This window comes from Pelodiscus sinensis, chromosome 1, assembly GCF_052426305.1.
Source record: "Pelodiscus sinensis isolate ZL-2025 chromosome 1, ASM5242630v1, whole genome shotgun sequence".
In the NCBI taxonomy this organism is placed as follows: domain Eukaryota; kingdom Metazoa; phylum Chordata; order Testudines; family Trionychidae; genus Pelodiscus; species Pelodiscus sinensis.
Window position 1 is genome coordinate 76,613,220 of NC_143052.1, and position 21,838 is coordinate 76,635,057.

The 21,838-nt window shown below is 41.3% G+C and overlaps 1 protein-coding gene across 3 annotated transcripts in view; it reads left to right on the forward strand.

Moving 5' to 3' along the window:
- The window catches only part of LRRIQ1 (leucine rich repeats and IQ motif containing 1), a 169,720-nt gene that overhangs the window by 19,882 nt on the left and 128,000 nt on the right, over window positions 1-21,838 (forward strand). For all 3 annotated transcript variants that reach the window (XM_014568997.4, XM_089780159.1, XM_089780161.1), the window contains exons 10-13: window positions 1,936-2,088; window positions 7,123-7,273; window positions 15,512-15,705; window positions 16,415-16,542. In XM_014568997.4, the coding sequence (XP_014424483.3) occupies window positions 1,936-2,088; window positions 7,123-7,273; window positions 15,512-15,705; window positions 16,415-16,542 (626 nt within the window). The remainder of the gene's footprint in view (window positions 1-1,935; window positions 2,089-7,122; window positions 7,274-15,511; window positions 15,706-16,414; window positions 16,543-21,838) is intronic.

A 21,838-nucleotide genomic window follows, 5' to 3' on the forward strand; every position in this document is an offset into this window, starting at 1 on the left:
AAAAAACTGTAAGTGATTCTTAAACAGTGATCTCTGTGAGAGATGACTAGTCAGGTGAGGTGGAATTTTCAAAACTGCCAGCCTGGGCCTAATAATTGGTTTTCCCATTTACTTCTTCAAAGAGCAAAGAATAAGGTCAGTGTTGAATATTTTGAAAATTTTGCTTATGGAGCTGATTCTTGTTTTTCAGCTGCTAAATTGCACTAAGTCACAGCTGAAAATATAGTTTCCCTACATTATTTTTCCATGTAAGAAATTGCTTTATTGAAATAAGGATGTTCTTCAAGTTGGACAGAACCATAAGACAATGTCTATATTAACATTTGTTTCACACTAAGAAAACAGCCCAGAACTGCAGAACAGTTTATTTTAATTAGGAAGAGGCACATATTTGTACTATCGTCATCTGATTAGTATCAACATACCAATCTTATTCCTTATATACGTGATACTTTCTTTAGCAATTATTCTTTTAACTTTCTTTAGCAATGATTCTTTTAACTTCTGTTTTGATAAGATGATGTACACTTCCATTTTGTTGACATTGTAAATGAGACAAAACACACATTGGCTTGTGTTTTGCTATAGCATTAATCTTCTGTTCGTTGACATTCAACATCATTAGTAGTAAAGCAATTATGTTTGAAATGGACATCGAAAGCAAATGAGTTAGTTTACCTTTTTGTAGTTGTATTTATTTTGTCCACTAAGGAGGGCTGTCACGTAATCACAGTTAATTTAAACAATTATCTCAAAACAAATTAACTCAATTAAAATTAATAATGATTCAATGCAGTTTGAATCAAACTATTAATAATAGAATACCAATTGAAATATTGTTTTGGCTTTTTTCTTTTTACATTTTCTAATATATTGATTTCAGTTACAACATAGAATACAAACTATACAATGCTCACTTTATTTTTTATTACAAATATCCATGCTGTCCTGTGGAATGGTGGCAAAAACATGAAAGGGAACACGAATATTTAGCATATCTGGCACATAAATACCTTTCCATTTTGGCAGTGCCTAGTCTCACTTTCAGGTGACATTGTAAGTAAGAAGTGGGCAGTATTATCTCCAGTAAACTATTTTATTTTTACTTATTAGCTGAACAAGAAGTAGCACTGAGTGGACTTGTTTTGTTTTTGAGTGCAGTTATATAAAAATAATAATTCTATATTTGTAAATTTAACATTAGGATACAGAGATTGCATTACAGTACTTGTATGAAATGAATTGAAAAATAACTATTTTACAGTGCAAAAATTTGTAATAAAATGATATAAAATGAGCACTGTACACTTTGTATTCTGTGTTGTAATTGAAATCTATATTTGAAAATGTAGAAAACATCCAAATATTTAAATAAATGGTATTCTATTAACAGTACAATCAAAACAGCAATTATTCACACTTTTTAAATTGTTTGACAGCTCATGTTTTCATAATATTTAAATATATTTGTTGCACTTTTTTATAATGGGAGCAACATTTGTCAGTTAGGGTATGTCTATACTAGCCCATGAGGAGTAACAGTTAATTCGAACTAAGGACTTAGTTCGAATTACCGTTTCACTGCTGCGTGTAGCTGCGGACAGTTACTTCGGACTAGTGGAATTTAAAAATGGAGACCGCACAGGAACATGCAAATAAAGCCCGGGATATTTAAATCCCAGGCTTCATTTGCAACTTCAAATACGTACATTAGCCTCCCTACTTCGAACTAGGGGGCTAGTGTAGACATACCCTTAATGTTTTTGCTGAAGATTATATACTTTTTAGTCTTCAGTGTTTTTGGTAAATTAAAAATCTAGAGTTAATCCATGACATTGATTTCTACATTGTACGTACACTGGACTTTAAATAGGCTGCATACAAATACTATTACAGTGCAATCTTAAAGACATTCTTTTCTTCAAATATGTGTAGGTCACAACACTTATGCTTCAAGATTTGCCTGGCTGTAGCCTCTCCACATTGTCAGAATGTATGAGTCTTCAGTTATTGACCCTGAGACGCTGTGGACTAACTGCACTGGAAGGACTCAGTAACTGCAAAAGCTTAAAGTATATTGATGTGGAGGTACCTACAATATTTTTAGGTATATTGATGTGGAAGTACCTAAAATATTTTACTGTCTGTATGCAGGTGGGTCAAGACTGACATCTCTACCATTCAGGATATTATGAGATAGAATCCATCTGTTTATCTCTGTGTGTACATATAGAACAAGATTTTTTTTTAAAGCATACCAAAAGTTAAGAACATAAGAATGGCCAGACTGGGTCAGATCAAAGGTCCATCAAGTTCAGTATTCTGTCTTCTGACAGTGGCCAATGTCAGGTGCCCTAGAGAGAGTGAACAGAACAGGTAATCATTATGTGATACCTCTCCTGTCATCCATTCCCAGTTTCTGGCAAACAGAAGCTAGGGATGCCATCCCTCCCCATCTTGCCTAATAGCCATTGATGGACATATCCTCTATGAAATCATCTACAGATTGGACCTCCCTGGTCCAGCACCACCAGGACCTGAATGGTCCTTGATGAGGGATTTTGGTGGACTAGTGAAGTCATTTCTGGCCCTACCTATGCCCTGCCCCTCCATGGGTTTCCTGGCTCCCCCTGCAGCCCAGCTGACCTGCACACTGACTCTCAATCCTGACTCCCTCCCACTGCCCTGCTGAGCCACACGTTGCCCCTCCCCTCCGCATTGCATTGGGCTCCCAGCCCCCACACTCACTAAAGTGTTTCAGGATTCTCTGATCCTGGAATACCTGTGGACCACAAAGTTCCGTTTTATAGAGTGTGCAGCCTGTAATTCTTTTTTGAACCCTGTTAATGTCTTGGCCTTCCCAACATCCTCTGGAAAGGTGTGTGTTCTACAAGTTGACTTTGTATTGTGTGAAGTACTTCCTTTTGTTGTTTTAAACCTGCTGCATATTAATTTCATTTCATGACTCCTAGTTCTTGTGTTATTGAAAGGATTAAATAAATCTTCTTTATTCACTTTCTGTACACCAGTCATATAGATCTCTATCAGATTCACCCTTAAGCATCTCAGTTTTCTATCCTCTGAAAATTTTGCCACCTCGCTCACTGTCCATTCTTCCAAATAATTAATTTATGAATGTGTTGAATAGGTTTGGTCCCAGTATGGACCCTGGGGAATAACTCTAGTTCCTGCCTTTGTTTCTTATCTTTTAACCAGGTACCGGTCCATGAGAGCACATTCCCTCTTATCCCATGACAGCTTACTTTGTTTAAATGCCTTTGGTGAGAGACCTTCTCAAAGGCTTTCTAGAAATCTAAATACACTATATCCACATATTTTTGACCCACTCAAAAAATTCTAGTAGATTGATTGTGTCATGATTTCCCTCTACAAAAACTATCTTGGCTCTTCCCCCAACAAATTATGTAAGTCTGATAATTCTGTTTTTTACTATGTTTCAGCCAGTTTGCCTGGTGCTGGAGTTAAGACTTAACGGCCTGTAATTGCTAGGATCACTTCTAGAGCCCTTTTAAAAAAATGCCATCACGTTAGTTATCCTCCAGTCATTTGGACAAGATAGTCTCTTAAGTGCATAGCTACTATGTACACTTTATAAGTGGCCTAATTTTTCTAAAATTCTGAGACCCTAACCTCGTTCTTTGTCTTTGAGCCATAAACTAAGTTAAAGGAATAAAGTAAGATGCTAATCTACTGTATATATTGTTATAATTTTAAAGTATAGTTTAGAGATTTCAGAGGTAGAAGTAAATAGGCATAATCTCTTTTTCTGTCTCCGAGTATTTATCATGAATGGCCCTAGTGTGAGTGTGGATTTAAAGTGATAAATCTTTATTCCCTCTGTTGCATGGCTCTGCAAATTCTATTCACCCTCACAGTTTGTACGCTCTGCCTCCCTCACCTTAGGGACTAGGGCATTTAAGAGTAAGTGAGTGAGTGAGTAGGAGGTGAGGCTTTAGCCACATACCTCCAGCGTACTAGTCCAGATTGCTTGCCCACATGAGCAAGAAGCAGCACCAGCATTGATTTCTGAGGCACAGTCTCCCTAGTGCTGCTCCTGCAGGAAGTGGCATTGCACTGCTGCTAACATTGAGCCATGGCTTAAAATCTGAGTGAATAGAGAAAATGTGTCTTTATAATGTATCTCATTTAAAGACCTGGCAATCTACACAGAACAGATGGTTTTACCTTTTTGATTTTTAATGTTTTGATTATTTTATATCAATGCACTGGGAGAGTTCATACATTATGACTAACAGAAGACCTATTGTGCACAGAAGGTTTGAATGTTTCTTTTTTGCCAAATGACTACTGTTTGGTATGTGCTGTGATCATCTCAAAATTGAAAAAGGCATGTGCCAGGTCTGTTACAATGTTGTCTAGTGGTTAGAGTAAGACTCTGGGAGTCGACTCTTGTGTTCTTTCCCCAGTTTTGCTACTTATTAAAATAATTTTTGGCAAAACTGTTAAATGTCCACTAATTTAGGGTGCCTCAAATTTCAACACAAAAGGAGTACAAGGATTTTATGTATTTAGCTAAGCTGTTAATCTTTTTCTGACTGACATTTATAGGTGACTACATTTTATGTTAAGTGTTGCCTGTATTGTTACACACAAACTGGTTGTTTCTAAGCATTAAAAATGTTATTTTAAATATAGTATTACACTAATTGCTTGTTACAATAGTGCTAGGCTGGTAGTTGGGTGGCTTGATCCAGTGTTGGCTCCTCTGATAGATGACTTCCATTCAGAGCAGTTAAAAGTGCCTTTGTTTAGTATTAGCTGAAACAACAGAAGGTACTGACTAGATCATAGACCAGTGTGGCAAGGCTTGAATAGGAGATGAGCTATTTGGTTTGAGGAGTTTTTGCATCTGTATGCCAACACGGGATTGAGTGTACACAGATTCCAAGATCAGAAGGGACCATTTGTTATCGTCTAGTCTGAACCACCTTAAAACACAGGTCATAAAACTGCCCCAAAATAATTCCTAGAGCGTTGTTGTTTGGTGGAGCCCTATGTATCTGTGAATCAGAAGCAGGAACAAAACCCATGCAGCCAGCAATTTGTATGTGGGAAACAAAAGCCAAAAGAGCTTTATAGTTAAAGTGGTGGCTGGTAAGAAGCTTGGAAATGTGAGCAAAGGAACTGCCTCCTGTTGTGTGCTTCCTACTGTATTCAGTGAAACAGGCCATGGCGTACGTGCTTTATCAATAGGATTACATCGAAGATGCCTGACTCAGCTATCAGTTTAGTCTCCTGATGGAAACACTCCTTAAGGACCCGAATAGCAGCCAACTGCTCAGACTAAAAATAGCTAACAGTACAGGTTGGACTGCATTGGTCCAGCACCCTCGGGAACGGACCAGTCCAGGAGGAGGGATTATGCCGGACTAGGGAAGGTAATTTCCTGTCACTGCCCCCCCGCCCCCCAGCCATTGCCTTACTGCCAGCCTCCCAGCCAGCTTCCCCCGCTGCTGGCCCCTCCACACGCAGGGCTCCTGGTCCCATCGTGGCAGCCCCTCTGCCGGCACACACAGCCCCACTGCCACACTCCAGCCCTATGGGGCAGCCCCCCTGCTAGGGTACAGTTGTGCCGCCAGGCAACAAGACTTGCTTGTGCTTCAGCTTTGCTGGGCAGCCCCGCTGCCTCCCGACCTCACCAGGCAGCTCCACTGGGTAGCAGCTGGGCTGCTGGGCTTTTTGCTGAGCCACTGGGCAGCCCCTCTCCCCGGTTCCTGGCCCCGCTGCCAGGCAGCCCCATGGTCAGGCTCCCAGCCCGCAGGGAAGCCGCACTGCCTCACAGTCCCACCAGGCAGGTGAGCAGCTTGGCAGTAGTGGGGCTTCCAGGCTCCTGGTTGTGCTGTTAGGCATCCCTGCTGCCTCTTGGTCTCACTGGGCAGTTTCGCTGCTGGGCTCCAACTCCGCTGCCTCCTGATTCCATCTCCCCACGGTGTTGGCACTGGGTGGCAGTCCTACTGCTGGGCTCCTGGTTTTGCTGCCACAGAGCAGCCCTACTACTGAGCTTTAGCCCCACCGCAGGGCTCCCAGCCATCAGCCCGCCACTGGGACTCTCTGGTCCTGGGACATCCGTTATCTTGCTGGACCAGAGAGTCCTGGTTAAGAAAGGTTCAACCTGTAGTTAAGTTCACAATATTTTTGAATGACTCATAATTATGCTTAACTTCATAGAATACTTTTCATCAGTAGATCTCGGGGGCTGTCTACACTGCACCCCTTTTCCAGAAAAGGGATGCAGATGAGACAAGTCGGAATTGCAAATGAAGCGGGGGATTTAAATATCCCCTGCTTCATTTGTATAAACATGGCTTCCGCTTTTTTCCGGCTCGGGGCTTTGCTGGAGAAAAGCACCGGTCTAGACGGGATCTTTCGGAAAATAAAGCCTTTTCCGAAAGATCCCTTATTCCTCTTAAAATCAGGAACAAGGGATCTTTCGGAAAAGGCTTTATTTTCCGAAAATCCCGTCTAGACTGGCACTTTTCTCCGGCAAAGCCCCAAGCTGGAAAAAAGCGGCAGCCATGTTTATACAAATGAAGCAGGGGATATTTGCAATTCCGACTTGTCTCATCTGCATCCCTTTTCCGGAAAGGGGGTGCAGTGTAGACACAGCCAAAGTGTTTTACACACTTTACTGTATTTTTCCTAACAAATATTTCTGTGAAATAGGGAAGTGTCCTTGTTTTTACATATGGGTATCTGAGTAACAGAGAGACTATATGATTTGTCCAGGAGCACACAGGAAGTCTGTGGTGAAATAGGGAATTGAGCTTGGGTCTGCCAAGTCATAGACTACAGCCGCTCCCTGAGTTATGAACAAATTACAGACCAACACTTGGTCCGTAACTCGAAGTGTTCGTAACTCGGATCCCATAGAGTTACATGGTGACCTCGCTGTTTGTAACTCGGATCCACATTTACTACCACTTTGGTTGTAAGTGCGGATGGTCGTAAGTGGAGGTGGTCGTAACTCGGGGAGCGGCTGTAGTTACCCAATCACTGGACTATTTTCCTCTCTCATTGAACTTCCAATACTTTTCTATTAAAAGTTATCTCCAATTTTACCTGTTTTCGTCTTTGTTGTAGGAAAACAATATTCAGACAATCAATTGTGAGAATCTAGAAAATCTCTGCATTTTAATTCTGAACAAAAACCAACTTGCATCACTTCATGGCTTAGATGGCTGCAGTGATCTCAGGAATCTTGAACTTTCCTGCAATAAAATCACACGAATTGGTAAGAAAACATTAAAGATGATGCATTTTATGCATATAATGTCAGTATTGTACATTTATTTTTGACTTGGTTTGGTTGAAGATAGAAAATGACCGTTGCCAATGCAGTAGTATTTATTTTTAATCCTGTAACAAGATATTATTCAGTACTAATGTCCTTATAATTGGGATGGAAAATGAGAAAAGCATATGTAAAATCTTACTGCCTTTGCAGATTGTGAATAGTTTAAATTTTCAAAAAAAAATGTTGAGTGGGTAGACAATGAAAAAAGAACTAAAAACTTGAAGGAAATGAGCTTGTTTTAGATGAGAAAGAGAAAAAATATACAAGAGAAATCCCTTGCCCTAGTTCCTCCTGCTAAGGATATCCAGGAGTTCCATTAGCCTGATGCTGGTACAGCAGGCCTCAATGTTTTTTCTGTAATGAAGGGGCAGTAAAGTGCAACAAAGTAGAAACAATTCTGATTCTGTTACATTGGAGTGGGGAAGAATGGATTCTTTGGTTGTCTACAGAAGAGTGAACCTATTCAATTGGTCAGATGCAGTCTCACGTTTTCCCCCCAAAAGTAGCCACAATAATTGAAAGTGGGACAGAGATAAATCACCTTGTAATTACCTACCATGGTGACTCCAGTCACTAGGAAGCACAGGGTGATAGGTTCAACTCCCATCCTACTACCACCACCCCCGCCCTGCCCACCCTGGGAGTGACCAAACAGGCAACACAGGATAAGGGACCCTCTGAGGGTATGTCTACACTACCACCCTAGTTTGAACTAGGGTGGTAATGTAGGCAACCGGAGTTGCAAATGAAGCCCGGGATTTGAATATCCCGGGCTTCATTTGCATAAAGCTGGGCGCCGCCATTTTTAAATGTTCACTAGTGCGGACTCCGTGCCGCGTGTAGCCACGCGGCACGGACTAGGTAGTTTGGACTAGGCTTCCTAGTCCGAACTACCGTTACTCCTCGTTTCGAACTACCTAGTCCATGCTGCGTGTAGCACTAGCAGACATTTAAAAATGGCGGTGCCCGGCTTTATGCAAATGAAGCCCGGGAAAGTCAAATCCCGGGCTTCATTTGCAACTCTGGTTGCCTACATTACCACCCTAGTTCGAACTAGGGTGGTAGTGTAGACTTACCCTGAAGGTGGGAAAGTGGGGTGGGTTCTAGAATGGCCTAGTAGATAGAGCAATTGCCTGGGGAGAACAGGACTGGGTGCTTGAGCCCTGCCCCCACCCAGGGAGTGCCCGGACAGCAAACAAGGCCTTTCTTCCTTCAGAAATGCAACACAACAGGTAGATCTGCTGCTGAAACAGTTGTAGGCCCTGCTGTGTAGACTGGGTTATAGTGGAAGGTTGAGTTGTGAGGGCCACAAAGGTATATCTAGTCATTGGAATTCTTAACTGTTTCAAACCATGAGCCTCTGAGCCTTGCCAGTCACCAATTCTAGTGAAAATCAAAGTCTAGGTTTTGAATTAAAAGAAAATATTTTATTTGTGAAGCAATTCATCTTTTGTTTGGAGGAAAGTCATTTGATTTGAAGAAGTCGATGAAAGCAGTTGGTGGGTGAATGGTCATGCTCTTGAGTTGAGGTCAGTTCAAATGTATATAGTAACGTTTAGAATCAGAAGGAAGGTGCTTTTGAGGTGGTAAAGGAAATAAATTAAAATAAGGAATGAAATGAAAAACCAATGTTGTTGACAAATGAATCTCACACACATAAGGTCATTTTTAAAGTATTTATAGCAGCAATAGCGGAAGATTAGACAAATATGCAGGTATGGGAGATGAGAACCGAATTCCATAATAACCAAAGAAATGGCAAATAGGAAATATTAAACTTGAAATAATTAACACCACATAGATGGCTTGTAATAGTTTCAGTTTCAAAGCACTATTACTTTGTTGATTTTACATATTAAAGTATATAACCATAATTCATATTTCTGGAGACAGTGCCCTACAGTAGTGGTAAATGCTTGTGTTATTGTCGATTTAATATAAAAACCAATGCCAGCAGCTTAAGGGAAACAAACTGCAAGAAGCAATACTGAAACTTTATATTGATTTGCCAGTAATACTGTGTGAGATTATTTGTTTGGGATGGATTTCTTGTAGCATAATATCTACTAGATTAATGTGCAAGTGACATGATATTAATTGATGATCCTTAGTTTGAAGTATCTGTATACAGAGCAAATGGAATAAAAGCCTTCTATGCTATTTTTTATATACAATGAAAGTACTGTATTTACTGAGTGTGAAATGAGTTTGAATGAGAAAGTGGACATTGAAGAAAAAAACACATGGACTCTTGCTTTTCTCTCCTCAGGAACAGCTTTGAGGATGTCTGGGTAAACTAAATGAATAACATAGCTTTTTTTGTTTCACACAATAGCATATTGATGGCAAGAAATCTTATAGAATCACACAAAGATGGACTTGTTTTTTAAAGATGTTAATTTGCTTCTCTGATTTGTAAATCTAGCAGCAATTTTGAAAGTTGCACTGCTGTGTAGCATTCTTTTTTCATTCAATTTTAAATTATTCTAATCCATGAGTTTTCTCTTTTTAAGGGTTATTAATATATATGGCTGTAACAATTCTGTTTAACTTGTTGCAAGAAGTCTGCTAGATACTATTACTTTTGTTCTCACCAAAGTATAAAAGTGTGGGGGAAATGGCAGTTGGCAGAATTTGTTAAGAAAATAAATGGGGGTTGAGAGGAATGCCTTATTGCAAATGAGCATATCCTCTTAAAGGAGCATACTCACTGCTTGGGTGATTATACATATGTACTGTATATACAGTGAACTTTAGCATATGTATATACTTGGGAAGGACCTGGTGCATTAGAATATTTCTTATATTAATTACATATTTTAAAAAATCTTGTAAATTATTGGATTAATAGATTCCACATCCAGAAGGGACAATTGTGATCACCTAGTCTTGTCCTCTGTGTAACACAGGCTGTAAAGCTCCCCCTAAATCCTAAAGCATATCTTTTAGAAAAAAAAAAATTGACCTTGATTTATAAATTGCTAGTGATGGCAATTCTATATCTTTTGGTAAATGGTTAATTCCTCTCATTGTTAAAAAAGATATGCTTTATTTCATTCTGCATTTGAGTTGCTTCAACTTCTAGCTATTGGATCATGTTGTTAGACTAGGGGTTCACAAATTTCTTTGTGCAGTACTTTCCCCTCCCAGCTTCAGACTACAAATATTACTTTGTGACCCCAGGAGTAGGGAATCAAAGCCTGAGCCCTTCCAAGACCCACTGCCCTGGGTCGGTGCCACTCCAGGTAGCGGTGGGAAGGGCAGGGCAGAGCAAAGCTAAAGATCAAGGACTTCAGCCCTGGATAGGTGCCTGTAACCTGAGCCCCATCACCCAGAGCTGAAGCCTTTGGGCTTTGGCTTTGAGTCTGGGCAGTGGGTCTTGGGCATTAGCCCTGGGCCTCAGTAAATCTAAGCCAGACTTGGTGATCCCATTCAAACGGGGTCATGACCAGTGTTCCCTTTAAGTGGGGCAGCCGCACAGCTTCCCAAGTGATTAATCAGCCCTGCCCAGTCAGTGGCTCAGGGCTCCATGCAAGGAGCTGACTGACTGGGCGGGGCTGATTAATCACCTGTGAAGCTGTGCTGCTGCCCCACTTAAAGGGAACACTGATCATGACCCCGTTTGAATGGGGTTGGGTCCCAGATAACAGAGCAGAAGTCTCCAACCTTTTTAAGCACAAGATCACTTTTTGAATTTAAGTGCAACTCAGGATCTACCTCAAACCCAAGTACCGCCTCCTTCGTGCTTCTTCTCAGAGGTCCTGCTCACTCCATCCTCCCTCCCTTTCACCAGGCAGGGTCAGAGGGTTGGGGCATAGGCTCTGGTCTTGGGCTAAGGGATTTGGAGTCTGAGAGGGGCTCTGAGCTGAGCCTGGGTCAGGGAGTTAGGGGTGTAGGAGGGCGTTCAGGGTACGGGCTCTGTAAGGGAGTTTGAGTCCAGGGAGCTCAGGACTAGGACAGGAGCTTGGGGTGCAGAAGAGGGTTCATGACTGGGGTAGGGGCTTGGAGCTGGCTCTAGCTGGTCACTGCTTACCTCTGGTGGCTCCTGGGTCTTGATGCAGTAGGGCTAAGGCAGGCTCATCCCTGCCCTGCCTCTTCCCCACTCCAAAAGCAGCCAGCAAACACCCTCCATCCCAGTCCTTGTTGTGCCCCTCTCCATTCTGTGAAGATAGAATATAGGATGCGAGGGGGGCACCATGACATAAGCGCCCCTCCTCTCCCTTCCCTGCTCTGAACAGCAAGCAGGAGGCTCCCGAGGGTTGAAGGAGGCAGCTCCAAGGCAAAGGGCAGGAGGTGCACAGCAGTGGGGGGAGGGACAGCTGACGTGCTGGCACTTGATAGCTACTTGGCCAAACCAGTCAGGATCACCTGTCAGAAGCTCCAACATCTACTAGTAGATCCTGATCTACTAGTTGGTGACCACTGAGTTAGAGATAGGTATAACACAATAGATTCTCAGTGTTCTTTCCTGATTTCTCATAGCCAAATTAGCCCCCATCATACTGTACGTATAAGTTGGGGTTATTTTTCCCGATGTGCATTACTTTACACTTATCCACATTAAATTTCATTTGCCATTTTGTTGCCCAATCACTCAGTTTGTTGAGATCTTTTTGGAGTACCTCACAGTCTGCTTCTGTCTTGACTGTCCTAAACAGTTTTGTATCATCTGCAAACTTTACCACCTCACTGCTTACCCCTTTCTCCAGATCATTTATGAATAAGTTGAAAAGGATTGTTCCCAGGACTAACCCTTGGGGGACACCACTAGTTACCCCTCTCCATTCTGAAAATTTACCATGTATTCCTACGCTTTGTTTCCTGTCTTTTAACCAGTTTTCAATCCAAGAAAGGACCTTCCCTCTTATCCTATGGCCACAAGAGCCTTTGGTGAGGGACCTTGTCAAAGGCTTTCTGAAAATCTAAGTATACTATATCTACTGGACCCCCTTGTTTGCATGTTTGTTGACCCCTTCAGAGAACTCTAATAGATTAGTAAGACATGATTTCCCTTTACAGAAACCATGTTGACTTTTGTCCAACAAATTATGTTCTTCTACATGCCTCACAATTTTATTCTTTACTATTGTTTCGACTAATTTGCCCAGTACTGAAGTTAGACTTACCAGTCTGCAATTGCCAGGATCACCTCTAGAGCCCTTTTTAAATATTGGTGTCACATTGGCTACCTTCCAGTCATTAGGTACGGAAGCCGATTTAAAGAAGAGGTTACAAACCACAGATAATAGTTCAGCAATTTCCCATTTGAGTTCTTTTAGAACCCTTGGATGAATGCCATCTGGTCCTGGAGATTTGTTAACATTAAGTTTTTCTATTTGTTCCAAAACCTCCTCTAATGACACTTCAATCCAGGACAGTTCCTCAGATTCATCATCCACAAAGGACGGTGCAGATTTGGGACTCTCGCTAATATCCTCAGCCGTGAAGACTGAATCAAAGAAACCATTTATTTTATCCGCAATGGCTTTATCAACCTTGATTGCTCCTTTTATATCTCGATCATCTAGGGGACCCACAGGTTTTTTAGCAGGCTTCCTGCTTCTAATGTACTTAAAAAATGTTTTGTTATTTCTTTTTGAATTTTTGGCTAGCTGTTCCTCAAAATCTTTTTTTGCTTTTCTTATTACATTTTTACACTTGATTTGACAGTGTTTATGTTCCTTTCTATTTATCTCATTAGGATTGGACTTCACTGTTTTCATATTACTAAAAGCAGCTCTGCTTATAGAGTGGTTTTCACTTCTGCCTATTTTATTCAGACATATGTATATGGTCACAGAATACCTTTATTCATGCACTGCCATAACTGATATCCCATCATGTCGTTTGTGCTGATTCCTTGTCAGTGCCCATGAAAAATATGACTCACAAACAAATCATTACTATTTCTTCAAGCATGAAAGGTCTCCTGCATTGTACAAAGCATAGAAGACATGTTCTTGTCAGAGCCAAGGTTCATCTTGTCTATTACTCTGTCTTTTGACAGTTGCCAATGCCAGGTGCTTCAGAGGGAATGAACAGAAGGGACAATCCATTTCCCTGTCATCCACTCTCTTTACACTCTGAATAGTGCGAAGTACATAGTCACCTAACATTTGTGATGAGTTTTAACTTTGCATGTGTATGCAATACAGCCCGTATTACATATATATTATAGTACTGCCAAGAGGTCCCAAAGTAGATTGGAAAAGCCATTCTGCTAAGCATTATACAGAGTGAGTGACAGTCCAAACAGCTTAGAAACCTAATAGACAAAATAGGCAAGACAGACACAGGGCTTGCAATCTTAATAAATGAGGAAAAAAGAACAGAAAGTGAAGTGACTTTTCAAGATCACATAGAAGGGTAACAATAAGGCTGGAAATAGAGCCCTGGTCTCTCGTCTCATGCAAACCTTTGTAGAGGTCCCTTTTGCAGATCCTTCACCTCTTTGAATCCAGTGCTTGTCTTTTTTAGAACGTTGACTTTGGTATTCAGAAATAAAAGCTTTAATGGAAAAATAGTGTTGAGACAAGTTCTTGCAGCTGTTAGTTTTTAGAACCGTCTGAAATGAAACTGTGCTCAATCCACTAGATGGTGCTCGTCTCCTTTATAAAAAGGAAAATTAAAAGGGAAAAAAATCCAGAAAAAGCAGCTTGAAGTCTCATGTAGTATGTGACAGACATATTTGAAATTTTTTCAGTAATTAATATTGAGTAAGTTAATTTCTTAAAAGTGTGGATGGGAATAAATAAAGTGCTTTCAGTAGACCAGTTGGCTTGACTTTAGTATCAGTTTAATATCTGATTTTTTTCCATTTTCAATTATTATTCTAAGTCCTAAGCTGTATAAATTCTTAATGTAAGATGAATAAATAATATTTTTTTTTACTTTGCTTTTCCCTTCATCTTTACTCTTTACTCTTCTTTCTCCATACACCCTCTGTACCTATAACAGGGCTCGACAAACAATACAATCTACTCGCCCATGGCAAGTAGGGTTCAGCAAGCCCTGCTTCTCTCTCTCTCTCTCTCTCTCTCTCTCTCTCTCTCTCTCTTTATATATATATATATAGGAAGCCCCGGAGATGCTTCAAGGGAGCAACAATGTTCAGAACTAGGGATGTAAAATTTCGATTAGTTGATAAGGGTGCTTCTGCTTTTGAAGTGTAGCTTTAAAAGGGAGAGCACAGGGCCAGCAGGGGATAAGCATTTGCTTATCAGATAGTCAACTAGTCGTTCACATCCCTACTCAGAACAAGTGAGGAGGCAAATGTGCCCAGAGCCATTACAGATGCACAAGTCCGGTCCATCTTTCAGATTCCCTGGGTTCCGCAAGATTGTGGGAAGAACCTGGTCTTGTTGCACTGCCAACACAATGATTTGGGGGCAACTCTAGGAGAGAAATCCTATAGGTTGTAACTGTGGGATGGCTGTGATGGCCTAAATTTTGCTTTTTGTACCACCTGTTAAAAATGCTCTTTAAAAATATGGTAGTTGTAGGTATAGTTCAAAATATATGTTTACGGATACTTCACCTTTCTTACGACTTTTTTTTATTGCTCTTTCTTATACAATGCATACCATCGTTCATATCCATGCTGACTGGCCTGCGTTTATTATAGTGATATGATTAATTCTTCTGGTTACTTTTAAAAAATGTAAATTCAGATATTTCATTGAAGTGAGATGATTAAGTTTATGCTCTTAGTAGAGATTTTGACTTGGTGGCTAGCATTTTGTAGATACCACAGGACCTTGACTAAGTATACTCTCTGCCTTGGGTATTTAGTAACTTCTCTAATCACAGCATTATAAGAACAATTTACCACATGAAGCATGTCCAGTTACAACACTTTGACAATGTGATGTACTCAGGGAATGCTAAGCTAATTTGGTTTCTTGTTTAATTAATAGGATCAGATGTCTGCTATTTTTGTGTTCTGAAAATGATTGTTTAAAATGCTTGAAAAACATGGAGATAAATATAAAATTAACCAGTGTTTACAACAATTCTGAGGTATTTTAAAGCCTTTAATAAAAATTGAGTGTATTAATTTTTATATATAAAATATGAACCTGTTACAATCTCAGTGTGTTTTATGTTTTAAAACCAGCACAATTTTAATCATATTATGATTTAATACAGGTTAAAAACATGAGATTTCCTTTTCAGGTGGTTTGGAGTCATTGAAAAATCTCCAGCAACTAATTGTGGATCACAATCAGTTAGTCAGTACGAAAGGTCTCTGTGATGCTCCCACTCTCATGCACATAGACTGCTCTTTTAATCATCTTACTCAGCTTGAAGGCATTGAGAATTGTGGTCTGCTTCAGATTCTGAAATTACAAGGAAATAATCTAACGGAGGTAAAATCCATGAAATAAATGAGCTGGTTTTTCATACCAGGCTTCTCTGACATCAGTAATACAGTCCATGATGCTGATGATACTACTTATTTCTTCAGGGGCAGATGTACCTAGGGCCTGCTATAGGAGTTTGGTGTCAGTGCCCTTTGTACCTCTGAAAATCTCCCCCTTAGTGCAAAAAATGGAAATTAAATACTATCATAGGTAGTTTTCAGTTTGTTATATGCTATTTTTTTAAGTTGGTCAAACTGCTATGATCACTAAAGGTAAAAGGAGCCCTGCATTAGACATATTTCCTCCAGACTTCAGTATGGTATAATTTTCATGGGTGATAACTGCCTATAGCTTAAATGGAATCGTGGCTTACAGCTCTCATAATGAAGCCCCAGTTGGCTACTTGAACATTTAGTCACCCTTGTTGGCACTGGCTTTTAGATGAAGCTGAGGCAAAAGCCACTTGTCAATAAATCATAAGTCATTGCAAACATGAAAAAGTAAGAATTTATATATTGCTAATTTCAAATGCTGTGAGATACACTGAATGTTCAGACTATGCACAAAGCACAGAAAAATGTTAGCATTAATAAAGCATATCTGTAATAGTGTTTAATAATATATTCAAGAAAAGCACTGAAGTATTCAATTTTTATTTATATGCAATCAATTGTTATTTGAAAAATAATAGCAAAAATAACTTTTCTATATTTAGCTCCCTACCTTGGAAAATCATGTTCTGTTAAGAGAGCTATACTTGGATGACAATAGTATTTCACATATGGAAACATTTTCTTTGTATTGGCTGCCTATGCTGGAGATCCTTTCTCTGTCTCAAAATAGGTAAAGTAGAAACTTTTTCTATTCAAGCAATTTAACACAGAGATATTTACAAAATGATGTTCTCTTGTGAGTTTTAGATATAAACCTGTGTGTATTATCAAGCACTATAAAGGCCAGCTCTGCTGTACTAGTCAAAGCGGAATTCTTGGGATATTGTTCTTTGAAAAAGCATATGTAGCAGCTATGGTGTAAACCTTTTAGACAATTTTTAAAATAACAATGATCATAAAAAGTGAATTTAAAAATATAATTATGGTAATGCTGTGGCACTGCTAAAAACATGTTAATGATATTCTACCTTACTTCCGAAATAGAATTATTACTAAAGCTCTCTGTCCTACTTCTATCATAGGGATCGGTTTACTCCAAATATTGGACCTAACACTTCACACTCTATCTGAAATAAACAGTGCTAATTAAAATGTTCATCAAGATACTAACTTACATTTCTGTGTACACATTGTGTTGAAGTGTCAAAAAAAGGAATTTCAAGTTGCTTATCAGCCCTATTTTTTCATTATTACAGTTCAATTTTATTTAAGGTTAAAAAAATGAAATAGTTTTTTTCTTATTATTTCTAAGCAATACTAATTAAAAATTTCCTATAGCTCTCAGTTTGGCAATCTGTGTTTTATGGGAATATAGTGACCACATGGTCAGGGTCAAAGATTGACTACCTTTTTTAAGTAATTACTTTAAAATTTGAGTCTACTTCAGTGTAGGAATGTTAAATGTAGATTAATTAACTAATCGAATAGTCAATGGGCAGGGCCAGACTGGCATGGGCGAGCTAGGCAGCTGCCCAGGGCGCCAACCGATGGGGGGTGCCTGATGGCAGCTGTAAGGGGCGTGCAGCGTCCTTTACAGCTACCATCAGGCACCGCGCACCCGGCTCCTGCAGCACCGGCCCTGCGGCTCCGGTCAGCAGCATCCTTCCCTCCATGACTGCGGGACCCTGCATGGCCCGGCGCGCGCACCAATAACACTGCCCACGCCGGGCTGGGAAGTGCATGCACCGTGCGCCCTGGGTGCAGGCCCCGGGCTGCGCACCAGCGGCCATGGCCAACCTGCACATGCGCTGTGCGCCCCAGGGGCAGGCCCGCGCATGCGCCATGTGCCCGAGGTTGACGCCGCATGCCCTGGCCCAGGGCGCCAAAAGGGCTCGGACCGGCCCTGTCCATGGGATTTCCATCAACTATTCAATTAGTATATTAGGGCGCCTCTGCCTTTGAATTGTAGCAAGGGCAGTTCAAAAGTGGAAGCCCCACAGGGAACGCGGGACCAGTGGGGAACTGGCCCACACTCTCTGAGGTGCCTGAGCATTTGAAATGTACAGGTGCCCCACTGTGGTTCTTGTACATTTCAAAAGGAAATGCCGCAGGGAGTGTGGGGCTAGTTCCCCCCCTGACCCCACACTCCCTGTGGGGCTTCTGCTTTTGAACTGCCCTTGCTACAATTCAAAGGCAGAGGTGCCCTAATATACTAATTGAATAGTTCATGGAAATCCCATTGACAGGGCCGGTCCGAGCCCTTTTCAAAAGCAGAATCGTAGCAGAAATGGTGCGAGCAGAGACTGCTTCAGTCCCTGCTCACACCGTTTCCTGCTATGCCTCTACCTCCCATGCCCCTCCCGCAGAGACAGTACTGGGGGGAACCGGCTTTTAAGCCAGCTCCTCCCAGCACTGGCTCCTGCTCCCCCCCTTGCTGCCTCTCTCTGATAAGAGGCACCAAAGGAGGGGAAGCGACTAGTCACATCACTAGTTGACTATCGAATAAGCTTATGCTTATCGGATAGTTGACCAATTGTCTAGCTGCTTTCATCCCTACTTCAGTGCATGAACAAAGGCAACAAATAATATTTATAATTCTGGATATTTCTAGTTTTCTGTATTACTTTTTACAAACTCACAAGATTCTGTGTGTTTGTTTTTCTTTTGTGTTTATTTTTGAAACAAGTAGTTTCTGAATAGGAAATGTATTTTACTAGCTTGCATCACTGTTTCAGATGTTTTATAAAAGATTTTTGTTAGCATCTTGCCTTCTAGTCATAATGTAGAGTATAGGTCTACAGATATTTGTATACCATATAGATTGTCATTTTTCTACTAGAACTCTCATTCAAAGAGGGACCCTGGTGGCTCCAGTCAGCACCCCTGACTGGGCCACTAAAAGTCCAGTCAGTGGCACAGTGGGGCTAAGGAAGGCTCTCTATCTGCCCTAGATTTGCTCAGTTCCCAAAATGTCAAGCATGTAGGTGGAAGGGCCAGAGATCTCTGCCCCTGCTCTGAGCACCAGCTCTGCAGCTCCCATTAACAGGGAACTGGGAATTTCCAGTAGTTGCTTGGGGTAAACACTTCCTGTAGCCCACACTTCTTCCTGTTCTCCAACCCCTACCCCATCCCTGAGCTCCCTCCTTTACCCAAACCCCTCAACTCTGACCCTACCCCAGACCCTACCCCTAGCCAGAGACTTTACCACCTCCCACGCCCTGACTCCTTGCCCCAGCCCTGTGAAAGTGAGTGAGGGTGGGCAAGAGTGAGTAACAGAGGGAGGGGAAGACTAGACCTTAGAGAAGGGGCAGTGTAAGGGTGTTCATTTTGGGGTAGTTAGAAAGTTGGCAACCATAATGTGGGGTCTGGGTTCCAGGTGAGAGTCAGGGTGTGAAAAGGGGCTCAGGGCAGGGTATATTCAAAATAGGTTGCCCTCCTGAAAATATAAGGCAATGCTAATGAATTATTACTTTCACACTAAGCAGGGTTCTGTCATAAGTGGGGCATAATGCTTTCTGTGTCTAAGAGGAGTCAATTGGCTGTGGTTGTGGGGAGATGTAAATAAAAAATAAGTCTAGAGACACTTTAGTTTGGAAAGTCAAAATGCCCCTTAAGTTTTACAGGTCACCTATAATGTAGCAACTTGCATATGAAATTGCAAGGCATGCAATGTGGCTATGCCAAAATCTAGATGTCTCTCTTGATCAAACTTTCTGGAGACACTGCTTCATGTCTGTAACTAACATGAGCTTTGTTTATGGGCAGTAGATGTTGATTTACTCTTATTTTGATAACTCAGATTTCCCCGGACAGTAGTCTCTATTATTATTCTTCTGTTTACTTCATGTCTTTTCTGTTCTCTAATTGGATTCTATGAAACTCCCATCAAAGCGGTAGCTGAGACCTGAATTTACAAAAGTACCAAGTCATCTAACCCCAGATTTAGATTACTATATTTGGATTTGGGTGATGTTAAGTCCCTGTGTTAGGCTCTACCGTGAGTCAGAAAAATCCTGCTCAATGCTTTGTACATAAACTCACTTGGTACTGACATTTTCAGGGTAAAAGTGCTTCTGGCTGTGTGCACTTCTACTTCTCTTTAGATATTCAGATTCATAATCTGGGGAAGATAGGCATTAAGCTGCCTAATTTATGAATAGGGCCCAGTCTGGTTAGAATGCTCAGACGCTGTCTTCCAGATTGTGTCCCATTCAAAGTCTGGCTTCAGGACAAGATGATGGTGATGAACTTTGGGCCCAAGTGGTTAGCGTACTCTGCTGGCATGTGGGAAATGTGAGTTTGTTCTCTCCCCGCTCTCCCCACTGCCAAAGAAGAAGAAAGGATTTGAACATGGGTTGCCCATCCCCCACGGGAGTGCTCTAACTGCCAAGCTTATGGGATAGTCCCAGTGTGAAGCTCTCTTTTTTGAAGATGTGCTACTTTGGATAAGGAGTCATTGGAGCAGAGAGACTGGATGCTGGGTCTTCTACCCCCCAGGTGAATGCTCTAAGTAACCAAGCTACAGAGTCCTAGTCTCTCTCAGCACTGAAGACTCTCTAGTATTTGAAAGAGTTCCACTGTGTATAAATTCTTAAGTCACAGAGTGGGAAAATGACTGAACTACAGCTTGGTAGTTAGGGTATTACCCAAGAGGTTGGGGGACCCTTGGTTTAGTCCTCTTGCTCCAATCATTGTTCAGTTATTTATCCAACGGAAACAACTTCAGCAGGGCTGTGAATGGGGAAGGGGAAACAAAAGGGAAAGTTGCTAAAAGGCCCAGTGATTTAAAAGGGCCTGAGCTTCTGGGCTGCTACCACGGTAGCAACAGCCGAAGCCTCAGGCCCTTTTAAATTGCCTCTGGAGCCCCATGCAGCATGGTCTTGGCAGTGCTGAGGCCTGCTTGTGGAAGGCTAATCCCTAGCACTACCACTTCTGCCTATCCCTTCCTGGGGGCCTGGAGCAGAGCCCCTCCCCACATTGTCTAGGACCTGGCGAAGTCTGTTGACAGCTTTGAGTAGGAGAGACTGAGGGAATATGATCTCAAACTATCCTATAGCTCAATAGTTGTAGCACTCTACAAGTGAGTGAATTGAACATGGGTGAGTCTCTATCTAGTGGGCTAATGGTTATAAGGTAGGAACCTCCTCCAGCTCTTTTCGTGGAGTAAGGCTCTTGCCTAATTCATTCTCATAAGGCACATCTTAGGCATCTCAGCTGCCTGACTCTGAGAGGGGGTTCCTCTTTGTGAATAGCTAAGAAGGAGATGCACCTCCCAACAACCTGGAGCTAGACATCTACCTGCTTAGAGGGCTGGGCTATGTCTACACTAGCAACTTGTTGTTCAAGAACAGCCATTCTTGCTCAAAAAATTTCCTGCTATCTACATTGCATGTGCGTTCTTGCGCAAGTAAATGTACAGTGTAGAATTGTAAAACAGGGCTTCTTCTGGGAGAGTTATTCCTCTCCCCACGAGGAATACACTCTCTTGCACAAGAGCTCTTTCACAAGAGGGCAGTGTAGACAGGCAATGTGAATTTCTTGTACAAGAAAGCCCTATTTAACCATTTTAAATATGGTTAAAATGGCCATCAGAGCTTTCTTGCGCAAGAGAGTATCCACACTGCCATGGATGCTCTTGCACAAAATCACATCTCTTGTGTAAAAGCACATGCCATTGTAGACATGCTTTTGTGGAAGATCTTTTGCGCAAGAACTCTTCCACAAAACAGTTCTTGCGCAAGACGCTACCAGTGTAGACGTAGCGTGTTTAAATTGGCATCACCTGTCAGCTATCTTAGACATCTGCCTGCCTAGTATGCTGTTTTTTGTGAATTGCATTCTAAGGTGTTCATCTCTCTCCGTGTTCATCATATAGGAGTCTAGATGCCTAACTCAGGCTTGGTGAAAAAAAATTAAAAAACAACAAATAGTCCTTCAGCTAGAGACAAAAAATGTAGATAGTATCATAAGCTTTCGTAGCTTGATGAATCACAGTGTGTTCCTGTGATTTTTCTAGACACCTAAAA